The following is a 16,995-nucleotide window of genomic DNA, read 5'->3' on the forward strand; positions in this document are numbered from 1 at the left end:
TGTCTCTTCCCCAACTTTTGTCTAAAAGAAGTATCACTAACACATTAGAGATTCTTGTACACGTTCTTGTATACATGCCTGAAATCTGATTCACAGGGAAAGGAAAAGTACTATAAGGCTTGGCAATACTGAGATGTCATGCCTCTGCATATTCCTCTGGGAAACACATTTTCTCAGCATGCATTTTCACCACAGTCTAAATAGCAAAAGTAACTTCACATCTCTTTGTTTGAAACCAAAGAAGAAAGCCCATGGCAATAAGCTCACATTTCTCTGAATATTTACAACAGTTTAATTTGATTCAAAGACATTACTTTTTTAGTCCTGGAAATGGAAATGCTGACAAACTTAACTACAGCAATGTGATTGGTGCTGCTATAAATCCACCCAAACAAACCAACAGCATAATTACCTTCCGATTATTCTGTTTATCCATCCTGAGTCTTTTCCTAGGTGCCTCCTGAACTTCAAAATCTTCTGTAGGTTCCTTTGTCCTCTTTTTTTGGTTTCTTTTATTTCCATGTAAGTTACCTTGGGATGGGGGATGGGGGAAACTTACATGAAAAATAATCTAAAACCCACTTTCAAATTATTTTGAACTGATCTAGTTATTTAAGTTACTTTTCTTTCAGTCATTATTTCTAAACATGGTTAAACATTAACAGTTTGATGACCTCTTAATGCCTACTGTCTGGTTTCTGTTGCTGAAGGCAAGCTCTAAACACATCCAAATCAACTCAATAGTCATTTTAGAAAGATGAGTCTGCCTACATAAGCACTAGTACAAGATCTGAATATCACTGCTCAACATTTGTTTCATATTGTCAGACTGTACGTTGTTTTAACTCTTCTGCCACTTTCTAATAGTATCTTATCATGGAATCTAAGTTTTACATCTCCACCAGGAGTTCTCCAGTTGATACTGATGAAGGCACTGGAGATCAGCTTAAGGGGCTTCTGGAAAAAACAACCTATCACCAACAGATTAATTCTATCTTTTTTGGCATAGCAATTCCAGATTCTTTCCAACAAGCTTACTTACGTTTTACAGGAGACCATAAGATCCCCTTCGTTTGTGAACCAAAATTTTGGTTCACTTTGGTCGTTTTAAACCAAAACAGACTTGTTCACATATCTATATGGTCATTCACTGAAAGTTCAAAAGCAGCTAGCTAAATAACAAAAGGTCACCAACTAACCTTTCCCTAGGTTCACCAATTGTTTACACTTGCTCTATCACAAAAAGATAGATGAAGGTTTAATAAGTATACTGGTTTATCAGGATGAAATGACAACATCATTACATTCTCCAGTACTCTCTAGTTTATGAAGCTACAGAGTATTATTATTTCAAAGACTGCAAGCTCCAGGGGCACAAATATGTAAACTGAAAGTTGCCCTACAGCTACAAGTATTCCATTCCAGTGGGAACAAATAGTTGTAAATATTAAAAATATAGTAACTTGAAAATATGAATAATTTTCAAATTAATGTTCCTATCTAAAAAAACTAGGACTGTGATTTCATAAAGCAGACTGAAGTGGCTCCAGGAGAACCTGCTACTTACAAAAAGCCAGTAAAACAAATCCCACAGTATTCTTCCAAGTTTAAGATAAGAGGATTTGGGTAGGGAAGCGATTCAATTGACATGTTTTCATCTGTAGATAACTATAAATTTACACAATATATGTACTAGAAACACCTGGTACAGGTACAATTTCAATTACATTTCTTGCAATATGACACTGAGGAAGTTGAACAAAATTCAGCACTACAGCATTTAGATATTTAATTTGGGATCCATTAAAATTCTATCGTCAAGGAAGACAACATCTGAGATAAAATAAAGAGATTATGATATGTGGGCGATTACATAAAAAAATACACTCAATAACTACTTATAATGAACTATTTGCACACAACACAAATTTCAATTACTTCTGGATCTTGATCTCCTTTTAGGTGAGTCTTGAAACACTTTACGTTTGGCCTCTCCAATATTCTTCAATGATGAACCTTGAGAGATACAGAATGTGTTTTTTTTTTAAACTGATATCCAAATATTTGACACTTAAATTTTAAAGTTAAAAACTTTTCAATTTTCCACAAAATTATGTTATTTCACACACACACAGATAGTTAACAAAACTGACTGCCATTTTTATACAAGTTTTTCCAAGTCTCACAAACTTTCAAACACTCACTCTCATTCTTGTCATTGCCCAAAGCAGCACCTGTTCGTTTCTTATACTTCCACATTGTCTTCTTACAGTGCTGAGAAGCTATTCAAATTTGAAACATGGTAACTACTAAAAATTGCTAAAATCCATGTAAATGCCAAACTACCTGCCTCCTTTCTCAAATACATGACTCCACGACCCTCAAATACTTTGCAAAATAATTGAGACTAATCATTAAATGCAAATACTAGACAACAGCAACAAGAAAAAGGAGAAAAAACGTATTTGAAATCTTGTACAATGTCCTAAAAATTTTGCATAGTACAATAAAATGCCAAGTGAATGAAGGATACAGAATAAAGATCAGAATACTTCTTCCTGAGTTGATGATGATGAGGTAATACACTACAGGTATTCATATGAAGAAGAGGTGTAGCACTGATCACTCTTCTGAAGCCATTTACTATCTACTCTATTTAAAAAAAAAAGGCAACTCTAATTTTACTAGTGTTAACACTTCATTTTCCCTTTCCAGCATCCACCTATAACAGGCAGGAGGTGCAATGGCAGCTGCTTATGGGCAAAAGAAGAATGAGAAATCAGCAATCTCTAAACAGTAAGTTTACATATAACAACTTTTCAGAACAACGAGCAAGAAATGTAGACTTCATGGGTTGCTTTTATTGTAACCATAGGCATTCCTTTGCTATTGGCACAAACACCAAGAATTAAAACTTGGAAAACAGTGAAAGCTGTTTTCCCTACAGGTCTCAAATATGTGCTTAGTTTAACACCACTATGTTTATCAAATTTAGTTAGAGTACACTAGCACAGTTTTACGTTTACCAGAGTCTTCTTCAGATTTGGGAGAGGTCACTATGGCAAACTTTGTGTTATAGCGAGCTTTCTGTTTTTCACTAAGCATGTTCCACTGCGATTCAAGCAACTCTTCAATCTCCTCACTTGATGCATCGGGATGTTCAGCAACCACCTATACATGCAGAAATAGGGTTTTATTAAAAAAAAAAAAAAAAAAAAAGACCACTGAAAAAAACGGAATTTGTTCTTCTATAGCTTCAGAAAACTGGATACAAACAAGTTTTCTAATGTTTCTGCCACAGATGGAACTACGTTTGAGCATTTTGTACCCATTATTTTATTTTATTTTTTTTAAATTACCATTTCTCTCTCTAGGAAGAGATTCTTTTAGCAGATTCAGAATCATTAAGAACCATTTTGGAATCATTTGCCTTTTAACATACAGAAAATTGAATACATATAAATCCCGTGGCATGGTGATTCAAAAAGGTTCTATTATTACTGAATGAAGTTAAAATCTATCCCACAGAAAATGGGCATATGATACTGGAGTATGCGCTTGCCTGTAAAGACATCCACCAGTTTATAGCAGAACTCACTATTCATAGGGAATCTCCTATCTTAGCAGAGGGATCTACTCAAACTAGCATCTGAGGTAACATTTTCCTGTATTATTTTCTCATTTTATACCATTTATACAAATGCTAGGAATTCAAAAAGCTGTGCATCTTTTCTTAATATAAACACAATGCACCCATAGCCATCATCACTGAAATTAACCGACTTCCTAGAAAGTTTATTCAACACAAACAAAAAAGCCAGAAACTCCTTCAGTATTTCCATACTTTCTCTTATGTAAAGACAGATTCGATAAAGAAATCAGAAAACTCTAAGATTCTGCATTCTACCAAAATGAAACAATACCTTGAAACACAGCCCTTGGTCACTCACTAACCAGCATTCTCCAATTCTAATCAGCAGTCCCACCATTTATTACTGCTGTGATGCAACCAATACCCCAAAATCATAGAGCAAAATAAAAAGTAGGCCAATAAAGCCAAGCGTTTTGACCATTCAAAGACATTTTTTTTCTATGGAACTAATTAACCCTAACTTTTTAGGACTGAGTACTTTTACATTAAAAATTCCGGTGTCAAGCAAAGTACAAGTGTGACTAAAGCTTCTCCAGGGGTTGGAATGGTTTTAATACCTTCCCTTTCATTGACATTAATTAGAGTCTAGTAAGAAAAACACATGTAATTTTTCCCCTGGTTGAGTACTAAGATTCTTTTTGCTATTACCTCATATAATTTACTTGCTAATAGGATATTGACCTTTGGGGGCCTCTATTCAAAGTCTGATTAAAACTGAGAAGTGTCCAAAAAGTTACTGCGAGGAGACAACGCAGACAGATCGACAAGATATCTCTTCCACATATCTCACTTCCTAAAGCAAACTAGATAGTATCAGTTTTGACCACTGTCTGCTGACCATATATAGTTTATTGTGCCCAACTACGTCATAGAATTATTTAACTTTCTAAGGAATATCTACCTTTGTTTGCACAAGCGACCTTAGTGGTGCCTCCAGCTTCAATAAAATGCAAATAAAAATAGGAAAATAGGAAAGCAGTGAAATGACAGGCAGAAAAAAACCCACATTTCTTAATAATTAGGGACACACAAAGTCTGTGTAGGGACACCAACATCTTCTACAATAACATTCCTCTCATACGTAGTTGAAACAGTATATGTGAAAGTCATGCACTTCTTCAAGAGATTTTTCTAAATATGGACAAAATTATGAAAAGTCCTGGATCTAGGAATTAATATCACTATAGGTGCATGAAACGTGGTGCTTAGATCAGGCATGTACTAGCCCATCTAAGTAAAGCAAAATACCTCCATTCTTACTTGTCTCAATATTCAACAATTCCTTATACTTGCAGAAAACTTAAATTGTACACCCTACTAATGAAATTAGTCCTTCATTTACCAACGAATTCAAAAAAGACTCAAGGCCCAAATCAAATCATTAATATACACAATATGGCTTTGTCTCTCACTGAAAATACCTTTATCTCAAGTCAAGAAGCCTTTTTCTAACAATTATGATGGTTGTATTTCACACAGGGATTGCACAAGAAAGCCAGCAGTATAAAATATATTGGAACTTCTTTGGTAACTGCACAAAATACTTCAGTGTATCACTGAAACTATGAAAGTGTTCCAAGTTTAAATGCCTCCTTCCCTTATGGAAGCATTCCTGCTAAATCACTAAAAACATTCTCAGGCAGTTCATAGAACTAGAGAATGGCTCAGGTTGAAGGGAACCTTAAAGACCATCAAGATCCAACCCCCTGCTGTGGGCTGGTTGCCAACCACCAGATCAGGCTGCCCAGAGCCCCATCCAACCAGGCCTTGAGCACCTCCAGGGAAGGGGCATCCACCACTCTCTGAAGTAAAAAATTTGTTCCTAACACCTAACCTAAATTTCCCCCTCTTTCAGTTTAAATCCATTTCTCCTTGTTCTATCACTATTAGATCGTGTAAAAAGTTTGTCCCCCTCATGTTTGTAAGCTCCTTTTAAGTACTGGAATACTGCTATGAGGTCTCCCCGGTGCCTTCTCTTCTTCAAGCTAAGCAAGCCCAACTCCCTCAACTTTTCTAAACAGGAGAGGTGTTTCAGCCCTTTGATAATCTTTGTGGCCTTCCTCTGGATCCACTCCAACAGATCTGCATCCTTCATTCCCAGTCTTCAAGCAGCCACTATTAATTTCTGAAAACTTCAACTATTCCTGTCCCATTCTCAGAAAATCAATACAGAAAGTAGTAATTAATAATAACGAAGCTGATATAAGAATTCTAATACAAGACTCCAAACAAGGCACAGTAGGAATGTATATACTTTTAAGATACCCTGAGATTATTAGAAGCCCCAAATGAGTAGTTTTTACTCCTCTCTTTCCATTGACTGGTGTCTCCCTCCCAAGTCTGGGAGAACCTCTTCTAAATCCAGTTTTCCTTTTTTCTAAGTATCTATCTGCAAATACTTAAGGAAGCACATTCTATTCTTTCAGACGACACCAACACAAGTGGCTTAGAAAGTGGTCTGGTTTTTAAGCTAATGTTATCACTCCATAAAAAATAACAGCATTTACAATGGAAAAAAAAACAACCAACCAAAAAATCTTATATGGACAGCAAGCAATGCAAGTTGAAACAAATAAGCCAAACAGAAGGGAAAACACTGAACATTATTTGGATACAGTCTCCACGGCCCACTGAAGACAGAAAACTGCCTTTTTAGAAGCAAGTTAACAAGCTTGAAGTGTTAACCAAACTTAGGTAGCAAGTATCTAAAATGCCAGTCATCTTCATACCAAGAATAAGGAAAAATTAGGCCCCAACAATCTTAATTTGATAGAGGGACTTTGTAGCTGCTGCTATTTGTTATCCATTACTTTTGTAACCTTGTTGTGTTCTATGCACAGAAGTGCTTCAGTATCGACTACAATGAATTGCATAATTACATGGATTTGGATTTTCATGACTGATTTTTATTAAAAGGAATTCTAGGCAGAAAAGACAAGATGCCCTCTCCATATATGTAATATTTTGAAAGTCTAATTTAAACTCTGTAGAATATTAACCATTATAATCAGTGTGAATTTTCAAGTTTATAGAAGTTTCTCAGTGTGTCAAAGTGGCACGGAAGACGAAGTAATTCCTCAATGTTAAATAGTGCAATATCCTTTGTGTTTTCCATCTATTCATTTGAGAGCTACAGTATAATCACAGAAAGGAATGACACACGCTAATTGGTGCAGAAAATAAAAGTATAACATCGGAGACACAGTGTGTCTCTTCTGTGGTAAGATATGTGTAGGTAAAACCAATCATCATAATCTCATTTATTCCAGAGCAGTAATTTTATGTTCCTCAGTGTTGCACAAGGCTTCTTGTTGCATACCTTACAGGCCAAGGAAATACTCTCTTGTCATTACACAAGATGCAAGGTTATTTACAGAAGTGGAAATAGAATTCTCTCAAACATGAGGCAGATGTTCACACATACAGCTTTTCATAACGAATATATCAAAATCTGTATTTAATAGTCTAGCTAGAAAATGTTCTTGTTTCCACAGCTAGCAAATTGATCTGCCAGTGTTTTTCTCAAGTAAACCAAACCCACTAGAAGCTATATGCACAACGCATTCATTTTCACTTGTCAGTATCATGAGTTGTAAAGATCTAAAAAGATCCTTAAAATGAACTACAACTAATTTATCACCATACAACGTAATCTGGCTTTCAGTTTTTCTTTACGATGTTCAGATTTGTTAATATTTTCTAACACAAATATCTTCAACTGAAATCAAACATTTAACAGCTGAAGTCTCTGACCAAGTCATCTGTAACTTTCTGCCTTTGTGGGTATTATAGAAAAGCACAATTAATATAAAACATCAAAATCATGGTTCCACCAGTGCATGGAATTGTGCTGCAAATGCAGCAGAAGTTTGTAAAGAAGAAAAATGACATTCATGATTTTAAAATAGTGAGTTAGAACAATGATACCACTTTTATACCTCTAACAGTCTTCCTATGAAATGTTGATATTATGGTAGTTATTTAATCTACCTTGCCCTGGAGTGTAGTCCTCTCAAGAAGGCCTAGTCTCTGTCCCAAGATACTGCACACTGACAGTGATTTTCATACACTTTGGTAACTGTTGAAGCTTTTTCTGAAGCTCAGCAAAGGACTCTAGGTAGGGAAATTGAGTTTTTGAGGAGTTAAGACATGGGAACACACTGTATAATTTGAGCCATGTTATCAAAATGAATGCACAAGCTAACTGCAAGTAAATGACCATAAGCAGCATAACCTTGCTTATATCTGCCTGAGTGTATGTATAGCATATCTATATTTTACATATATTAAGAAAATTAAGACTAATAAAAAGGACTTTTAAATTACGTAGGAAGATACTAATGTGACATGCTTGAAGTGAATAGCATTATCACTATTTTGTTCATATTATTTATACACATTCTTTCTTTTCTCTGTTACTGTTTGGACCAAGATTTGATGCAGGCATACTCTGACAAACTCAGAATACTACAGATTCTAAAGTAACAGTTAGTTTTCAACTAAAGTGAAGAATTTCCTTTAAGTACAGACATGAGCAGAGGCAATCATCCATAGTAACAGCTAAAAGAGACTAACCTCATCTCTGTGCTTCTGACAAAAGACCAAAAACTGAGATACTGCATCGCCCTTTCTGCTTCGTGGAGTAGATGCTGGAGTTTTCTTTCTATTGAGAGGGGAGCCTATCCCTCTTTTGGATTCAGCCTGTTCAGATGACTTTTGAGGAGTAGTATTCTTAGTCTCCAACTGACTGCCTTCTTGTGCATCATCAGTGGCAGACAATTTTGATGTCCTTCTCCTCCTCTTGTTAGGAATGCCAGACTCCTTCATTGATTTCAGATTTTCAGTGGTTTCTTCATTTGAGTAAGATGACTCATCTACTTCCTCCTCTAGAAGCTCCACAGCAATGCCAACTTCCTTTGCCACTTGAGGATTAAGATGAGGTCTGTCCCTAATGTAGATGAAGGTGTATTTGGCCTTCCGTTCTTCCACTGTCATGCCTACTGCTTCACTTGCTTGCTTAACACCCATCTCCCACTGCGGTCGCAGCTTCCCTGGAACAGGCTTTAACATCTGCAAAATAAGAAAATACTGTGAGAAATTTGCTTGTTTTTCATTCCAAGATACCAACATCAAGAAAAAACAATTCCAAGAGACTAAGTGTAATGTATATTTACAATTCAGTTATTCAAATGGAATTATGCTTGAGAGTAATAATACCAAGCATTAATCATTGACAAAGCAGAACAGAAATGACTTCTAATAAATAACAGTAATGTGTCATCCCTGCTTCTCACCTATATATAAAATACAAGATTACATACCAGCTTAAAAGCATACCAGAATATCTATTTACACCTATACGTACCTATGACAGTAAAATATAAGTCTGAAAATCTTGCCTTTTTTCATAGCCTCTTACCTTTATTTTCTCTGCTTTAGTGAGGGCTTGTTTTGCACTTTCCTGGCATAATTGTTCAAACTGATCTTTTCCTTTGAAAGGCACAAGGCTCTTCTCAAATATCCAGGCTCGTTCTGGAGCATCTCCAAAAAACTGAACATGATACTGACGAAAACTCTTTTTCTGTCCTGAAAAATAAAAACAAATGTATTTAAGATCCAACTGAAGCTCTTCTCTAATTTTTGCAAGCAGCTACATTTATTACAATGACCAAAGCACAGTACAAACAATTGACCTTCGAAGCACCCACTTGCTGGTCTTAAAGTCTCTAAGTGATGAAGTCTGACATAAAAGCCCACTAGTTTAGCCTAAACAAGAATATGCTTTGCTAAATTAATTTACAATCATCTGTCAGTGTGTTCTGTGCATTAAAAATCCAAGTTTTTAAAGCTTGAATAGTCTTGCACTCAGCCTGATCTCCAATCTGCCTAAACTTTATCTTTTTAGTATTCTTGAATAGAAACACACATGTAGCTGATTTGAACAATTGCAATAAAAACTTCATCCTAACCAAGCTTTTAAGGAATCAGAGCAAGAATGGTAAAGGATTTGTGTGGTGGATGGAAGAGTGGGAAGATGAGAGAACAATTCTGAAATCTAGACAAGAAATATTCTTCTAAATCATAAGGAGGAATACTGTCTCCTTCTCTAAGAAACAGGCATATAATCCTTCCTTTCTAAAGATATCAGATATTCTAACAAGAAAGGGAACAGAACACTTTCAAAATTCCCAGTTAACAATGAATTTCTAAATGGCAAATGGTAGAAGTAAATGAACCAGACTTAAAATATCTTCTATCATCTCCTTCATATGTTTTAACATGCGGATTTGTTGTCTGCCAAGTATTTAGATTTAGGATATCCTTCAAAGAAAAGAAAAGTTTCAACTGTAATAAGCTACACTTCTGTGCTTGTCAATCCTGCTAGAAAGGATCAGTTGCCCACTTTGGTCATTTGGTATTCTATGGTTTTCCAAGGTGCCACCATATTAGTATGCGTAAGATGTAGTCTGTGAGAAAGAAGAAATTGGGGAAGGGTTTCTGTAGAGTAAGAGTAAGAAAGAGTCACAGTCATTGGCAACAGATGTCTTTAAACTAGGTCTCAATTTTGTTGTTTTTCACAGAATACCTTCTGCTTTACTGAGCAAATGCTTCTACTTGATTACCTGATACACTGTATTATTACTGTCTATTTTTTGTAAGCCTAAAACCACTCTTTCTGTAATTTCTCAGACAGTAGATACTTTTCAAGGCATTTGATCTTGCCTCAAGATGTGGCATCTGGAACAGTAATAATATGAAATCAGCCTAATTAATGGCATGAGCGGACGTTCTATTAACCATTACAACCATATATACTATATACATGAGATCTGCAAGAATGATGATGACTCAGATGAGACGAGGTACAAGGCTCTAGAGGAATGGCACAGGAAAGGTCTTGGTCTGCATCATACATGCAATCCAATATCCTAATACACATTCCAGTAAATTCAGTAAAGCTTGTCCTCATCAAGAAAATTCTTAATTAGAAACTACTGAGCTCCAATAAATTATCTCTGATGAAATAAAGAATAGTTTTTGTATTTAACCAGGATACCTAAGCTGCTGATAGTGAGATGGTCCATGCTACATTTACAACCACTCCTTAAGATCTGCCTTTGATTATCCAGCAGCACAGTACCAAGGCAATCTACCTTTTGCAATGTAATACAGAGTATCTGTACCTGCCTAATTAATTCGTGTAAGTAATAGTGTCTGCTGATAGAATAACTGAAGCTATTTTTGAATCTGCAGGTGTGTCCTGTGGACAGAATCCATAACAATGCTCCTGGATAAAATAAGGAACATTACTAAGGATTACTACAAATAAAGACATCATTTTTGGCTCAAAGAATCCTGGAACCACCACGTACTAAAGGGTTAGGAGAGTACTCTATGGGGCTTACCACTGTTATTCTTCTATTGTACCCTAGCATCTGTTCTTGTCCAGGCAGAGACAGGAACTCTACTCTGAATCAGTATGGGTTTTCCTATATATGCAAGCATGCATCCTGCAAGCTGAAAGTTACAAACTTCTCAAGCCAAAGCAGCTGGAATGATGAAATCAAGTATAAACAGCAAGAAATTCAGACTTTTATACACACTGTTGATTCTAATCCTGGAAATGAGAAATACAAAGACCTAACTGGGGATTTCTACAACTCCCACATAAGAGAACTCTGCTGCTTGGAACAGAAGACTTTTGATGGTGTCTCTACAGTAAACAGTAGTGGAAGATAAGACAAGACTGGGAATACATACTGATGTTTTGAAAATCATTAGTGCGCATTTATTAATTATGAAGGCTGCCCAAGAGCTAGTCAAACTTTCTGGAGGAAAAGGAAAGCCCCAAAGCAACTCCAGAGTAAATATCAGAAAAGCCTCCCCCCCCCCTCTCCTCCCCCTCTTCTTCAAAGAGGTTGAATTTAATTGCTGAAAATATATGGGCTCCTCTTTCTGTTAACACTCCACAAGTTGGACTCAGAAATATGACACTTTATTTGCTACATCTGTTTTTATAGTTTCTTTTAAGAAGCTAATATAGAGATTCTTGATAATGAGGCAATAATTTCGCTCCTTTCAATGAGCAGAGTTATTCAGCCAGGAACAGAAACCAGCTTTGTTTCTCTCAAAATCCAGCTCTTCCATGTCATAATAGATCAAAGAGTCAAAAGACTAAAATCACAGAGGTTACCTGATCAAAACTCTGAAAGACTGCTACAGGAAAAATTTGTCCCAAGAATCTGTAATAGCCACTTAGCAATTGCATGAACGCTTGAAAGGGATCCCAAGAAGCCACTTAGATTACTGTCAACATGCAGTCTACCTACAATTCTCTTTTGTTTTAAAAGCCTATTGTGAATAAGATCATGCAGTCTCTCCTAGCAATTCATTCCAATGCTTCACTGTCTTTTACACTTCCAAGTTGATCTTCATATGTAGTCTAAATATTTTTTGTTACTAAGCTCGCCTCTTTCCAGAGCAAGAAGCATTTATGCTTTTTCTCCTTTGCATGTTATTTAAGGGCTGTTAATGGGTTTTCCTCATCAGCTTAAACAACTCCAGTTCCTTCAGACTGTTCTCACACTACATTGTTGTTTATGTTCCCTCAGTACCTTCCCCATTTGGTCCACATCTCTTGAAATAAGATGGCTCAAATTGGATGAAATGAACGTGGTGCAGCCACTGAAAAAGCAAAGGATCTATTTCATGTATTTTATGAACAGCATTATTTATGACAGTATAATTTTGGTCCTACAGCTGACACAACTATATGGGGCTATTATGACAATCAGATTTTTCTCTTCAGTAACTCAGCTTTTCACTCATTTTCCAGCTTGGTCTTCTACCACTGTAAAAATCCACTTACACCTACTGAGCAGGATTTTTCAGACCCCACCCCCAAAGCATCAAGATCACTCTCATTTCCAATCCTACATGTTTACAGCCTCTCTACATTAGAAATTTGTAACTCTAATACAAATTTTACACGTATAGTTTGTTTTCCAAGTTCTCAATGCAATCCCTGATAACAACTGAATGGTGAAGGAGGAGTCCTTTTCCTCCCCAACTAAAAAAAACCCTCTTCCCTGCTCTTTCCCATACATACAAAAAAACAAAACAAAACAAAACAACCCAGAAATACATTCTTAAAAGTTTCATAGTAAGAAGTAAATGTCTTACTCTGTTCCTCACAAAGGAAACTGATACCTTTTCTTGACCTAATAAAATATATCAAAGTATTTAGGAGCATAAATAATAAAGCAAGGTTATGTGCTCCTACTTTGGTTTGATATTCCTATTAACTTGCTTTTCCCCTTAATCTCCAACTTTTTTGGATTTCCATTAGCAGGTTTTCCAAACTTTCAGTAAAATTTGAAATAAACATAGTAAAAATACTTTACAGTGTTCAGATGGAGCTAAAACTAGTAAGGGACACAAAGTACCTGCAAAAACACTTTCTGTAAATGCAACAGTAGCAAATGAAAGCCTGAGGAATGTTCACAGTTTTAAGTACTAGAGGACACTGAATAGGCTGAGTCTATGTCTTCTTTCCCTCCATATTTTTTTTTTTTCTTTTTAATTTGATAATGCCTACCCCAAGCCTTCAGATTCCTTAGTCTAATGACCAGGACTGTAAGAATGAAGCACTACCTTGAGAATACTGAGGAAGCACTTATGCAAATTGGACATATATTACATTATGGAACCAGATGGGATGCTTTAGAAGGAGCTGAAGGTGTCGGCCAATGCAATTCAAAGTTGATCTCTGTAATTTTTGAAAGGCCACACTAGGGATATCCCTGACAACTGGAAAACGACAAACGCTGCAAACATCACACCTATCTTCAAGAAAAATAGCAATCTGGGGAACTACCAGCTCAGCCAAATAATTTAATGCCTACAAGATAATAGTGCAAATCATCTTTGAAGAGATGTCCAAGCACTTGAAGGAAAAGAAGGTGCCTGGGAACAGCCAACAAAGATTCACCAAGGACAAATCGTGCCTAATCTGTTTATTGATTTATCCCCTATGAGGGGATAAAGGAAAGGCACTGTTGTTTAACTTGACAACTAAAATGGTTTCCATAGTGTTCTTAAAACACTACATGAGAGATGATTATGAAAGAGAGAGAGAAAACTGGCTTAGCCACTGAGCTTTACAGTGTTGTGAAGAAAGATACAGAGTTCAACTTGTGGCCTTTACTAGCTCAGTCCATCTATACTAAGGCAGACACTGACTGACATCTTAACAATAATCTGGAGAAGAGCAGAGCACAAGTTTAGCAAACTGAGGGGTGATTCTAGTCAAAACAATACTGCTGTGCAGAAGAACTTATAACACTGGAGAAACAGGGTGATAGGAACCTCATTAAATTCAACTAAGTCATATACAAAGTCCTGCACCTGAGATGGGATAACCTGATACAGCAGTAATCGGACAGATGCCGTCCAACTAGACTGCAAAAAAAGGTGCAGGTTCCTTGTAGACATCAAATTAAACTTGAAACAACAGTGCAACCCTGTAGTGAAGAAGGCCAGGTACTTGCATTAGCAAGAATAAAAGCCTGTCAGATATGCTTATTGCCTTCTATTTAGCCCCTGTGAGACCTCTGAAATACTCTACCAAGTTTTGGGTTCCCCAGAACAGTGAAGACAGGGGCCAACAAGAAGCTAGAGTACATGATGTATAGTAAGATGTTCAGAGAGCTTTCACTTCTTAAGCCTCAAAAAAAACCCAACGACCAAACAAAAGAAAACGAACCACATCAAACTCACTGACATTTGGAGAGATCTTACTGCTGTCTTCAACACTTTAGGGGGAAGGATATGCAGAAGAATGAGACAGACTCTGGATTAATGTGGTACTAATATAAAAGGTGGTACAGTCTCCATCTCTGGAGACATCAACATTGTGCTGAAGTAGGCACTATGCACCCTGGTCTAGCTTAGAGACTGTACAACTCCCATGGATCCTTTCTAACCTTTACTACTTCATCATTCTACAACCAGCACAGATAAGCCTTTACAGTTTCAGGTATAACAACTGAGTAAGACACTACAAATGAGATGATGAATAAATGGATAGAGATTCCTACATAAGAACTTCACTCAGTGGTGCCTGCGTACAGAATCAACTAATGTTGCCTGCAGATAACCATTGATCCCAGGAATCAAAGAAAACTAAGATGAATTAGAGACTGCTTTTAGTAAAGCATAATCATTGGGATTATTTAACCCCCATGAGTTTTCAGTAAAATATTCAGCCCATATCCAAACATCTCCACAAAAACAATGGAAAGCATGTATCATCAGGTAACTTCTTAACAGGACTTCAACCAGTTTCACAGATCAAAACTTTGATCTCTTTTGGATAATGTTCAAGTTAAAAAAAACACAAAAAACAAAACACCAATACAGTAGAAAAACTTAGACTGCTGTATGCTCAAAAATAGTGCTTGCATGAATTTAACATCCCTCTTGACAGTGATGAACTGTTCAGTTACTGATACAAACGAACAGATAAAATGAACAGAACTTTCCCAAAATAATGTTCACATTCTGAAAGAAATCCGGATGTTTGTAGCATTAGGGACATACCTTTTAGTTTAGTGTAGGAATGAAGAATAGGATCAGCAGAAACCATACATGGCCACCAAGGAAAACCCGATACTTTTGACCACACTAGATCTCCTATATTATACTTCAACAAATGGACTTTGTCATCTTTGATGGTACTTTGTGTTGAATCTCTCTTAGCAGGAGCCTTAAAAAAGAAAAAAAAAAAAAAGGGAAAAATATTATCACAATTTCTCCTTCCAAATACTCTAGAATTACCAAACATCACACAAAAATAAACAACAAACTAACGTTTGTATTCTGTTTAAACATTCAAGTAAAATGTAAAATCATAGTGATAATGAAAAAAAGTAAGAAGTAGCATACTAAAATTTATAGCATTTGCTATCAAACAATAATTATATTTCATACATAACAAAAACTAAGTCACGTTTTTTCTTCTTTCACAGCAAAAAAATCCCAGTTCCATTTGTTCTTCTTTTTAGTTTGAAATATTAGCATGTAAACTGTGGCCTGCCTTTATCGTTCTGAGTAACTGCTGAGAGACCATCAGGAAGGCTTGCTTTAATGTCAAACACATTCACTGAGCACCAACAAGATGCATAAGAGTCAATCTCAGTTTTTATTGAACATTATCAATCAAGTTTAGTGCTATATAAGCAAAAAATCTGTTCTGGATTAGAATCTAGAATAGATTGAAATGCCTATATGTCTATACAGAAACAGCATGTATAACCAGCCAAGAAAAAAAAGAACCAAAATTTTGCATTTTTTAGCTCTCTTTCTACATTGTAAGGAAAGCATGACACAAACCCAACACCCTCATATCCTTTTTCAATGTCTTCTTTTTCTGTTCCAGTGTTAGTAGCAGCAGTTTGTGAGTGTCCAGTTCATGCTCTAAAGGTAGTCCAGTTGCTGGAAAACTATCATAAATCTCTTTTCATTTGAGTGGATAGATTTAAATAGCACAAGGGAGTTTTATGTTTCCCACTGACAGGTACATATTTTTTATTATTTATAACGAAATGCACCAGTGCAGACATTTATTCAGAAAATAAAACTATGTCACATTCTATGAAGTTACTGACATTCTTTTTATCTTCATTTGTCCTATTTGATGTAAATAACAAATGCCCTTATTTAGGTAAACTTTAACACTGGATGTGAGAAAGCACAGAATTTATCTCAATGCAGGTGTCTGTAAAAATAATTACTTATTTTGCTTTTCTGTTATTCTGTGTTTATGTGTAATGCATTATATTATTCATCTTCTCTAGTATCAGCTCAACAAACAGAAGGCAGAACAGAGCTTCAGGCTTTCAGTGGATTTAATGTTAGAGGTGGAACAAAATTCTGTTTTAATTAATATAAGTGGCAAGAGGAAAGAGGAAATACTGTTAAGAACCTGAAAATCTACAATGTGGAAATGTATAGTATTTGAAACATCATGTTGAATCAAAAAGACAAGATTATCTTATAAATAGACTTTTAAACCCAGAGAACACCATTAAGACTAACATTATTTTCCAAAACCAAATAACAAATCTTTGACATGCTGCAATAGGATCGAGGATTTTTAATACTCAAACACAGAAGTACATCTTGCTAGAAAACAAACTTAAAGCTCACTGAACTGAGAAACTCCTTTCCTCAAAGCTTTTAAAGCTTCTCCTGGTAAACACACATGATACTATGTCATCTGATTGTTAGGAGCAGTTACTCATCCAGTGATTCAGCTTTTCTGATGAATTTAGACTTGGTTC

At 35.9% G+C, this 16,995-nt stretch overlaps 1 protein-coding gene across 7 annotated transcripts in view; it reads right to left on the minus strand.

The window, feature by feature from the left end:
• NSD2 (nuclear receptor binding SET domain protein 2) overlaps positions 1 to 16,995 on the minus strand; it is a 101,044-nt gene that overhangs the window by 30,445 nt on the left and 53,604 nt on the right. For all 7 annotated transcript variants that reach the window (XM_085223614.1, XM_085223615.1, XM_085223620.1 and 4 more), the window contains exons 3-8: positions 15,254 to 15,419; positions 9,072 to 9,238; positions 8,228 to 8,722; positions 3,027 to 3,171; positions 1,939 to 2,016; positions 413 to 531 (exon numbers count right to left, since the gene is read on the minus strand). In XM_085223614.1, coding sequence (XP_085079740.1) covers positions 413 to 531; positions 1,939 to 2,016; positions 3,027 to 3,171; positions 8,228 to 8,722; positions 9,072 to 9,238; positions 15,254 to 15,419 — 1,170 coding nt within the window. The remainder of the gene's footprint in view (positions 1 to 412; positions 532 to 1,938; positions 2,017 to 3,026; positions 3,172 to 8,227; positions 8,723 to 9,071; positions 9,239 to 15,253; positions 15,420 to 16,995) is intronic.

The sequence above is a fragment of the Meleagris gallopavo genome, chromosome 4 (genome assembly GCF_905368555.1).
Source record: "Meleagris gallopavo chromosome 4, MGAL_WU_HG_1.1, whole genome shotgun sequence".
Lineage (NCBI taxonomy): Eukaryota > Metazoa > Chordata > Aves > Galliformes > Phasianidae > Meleagris > Meleagris gallopavo.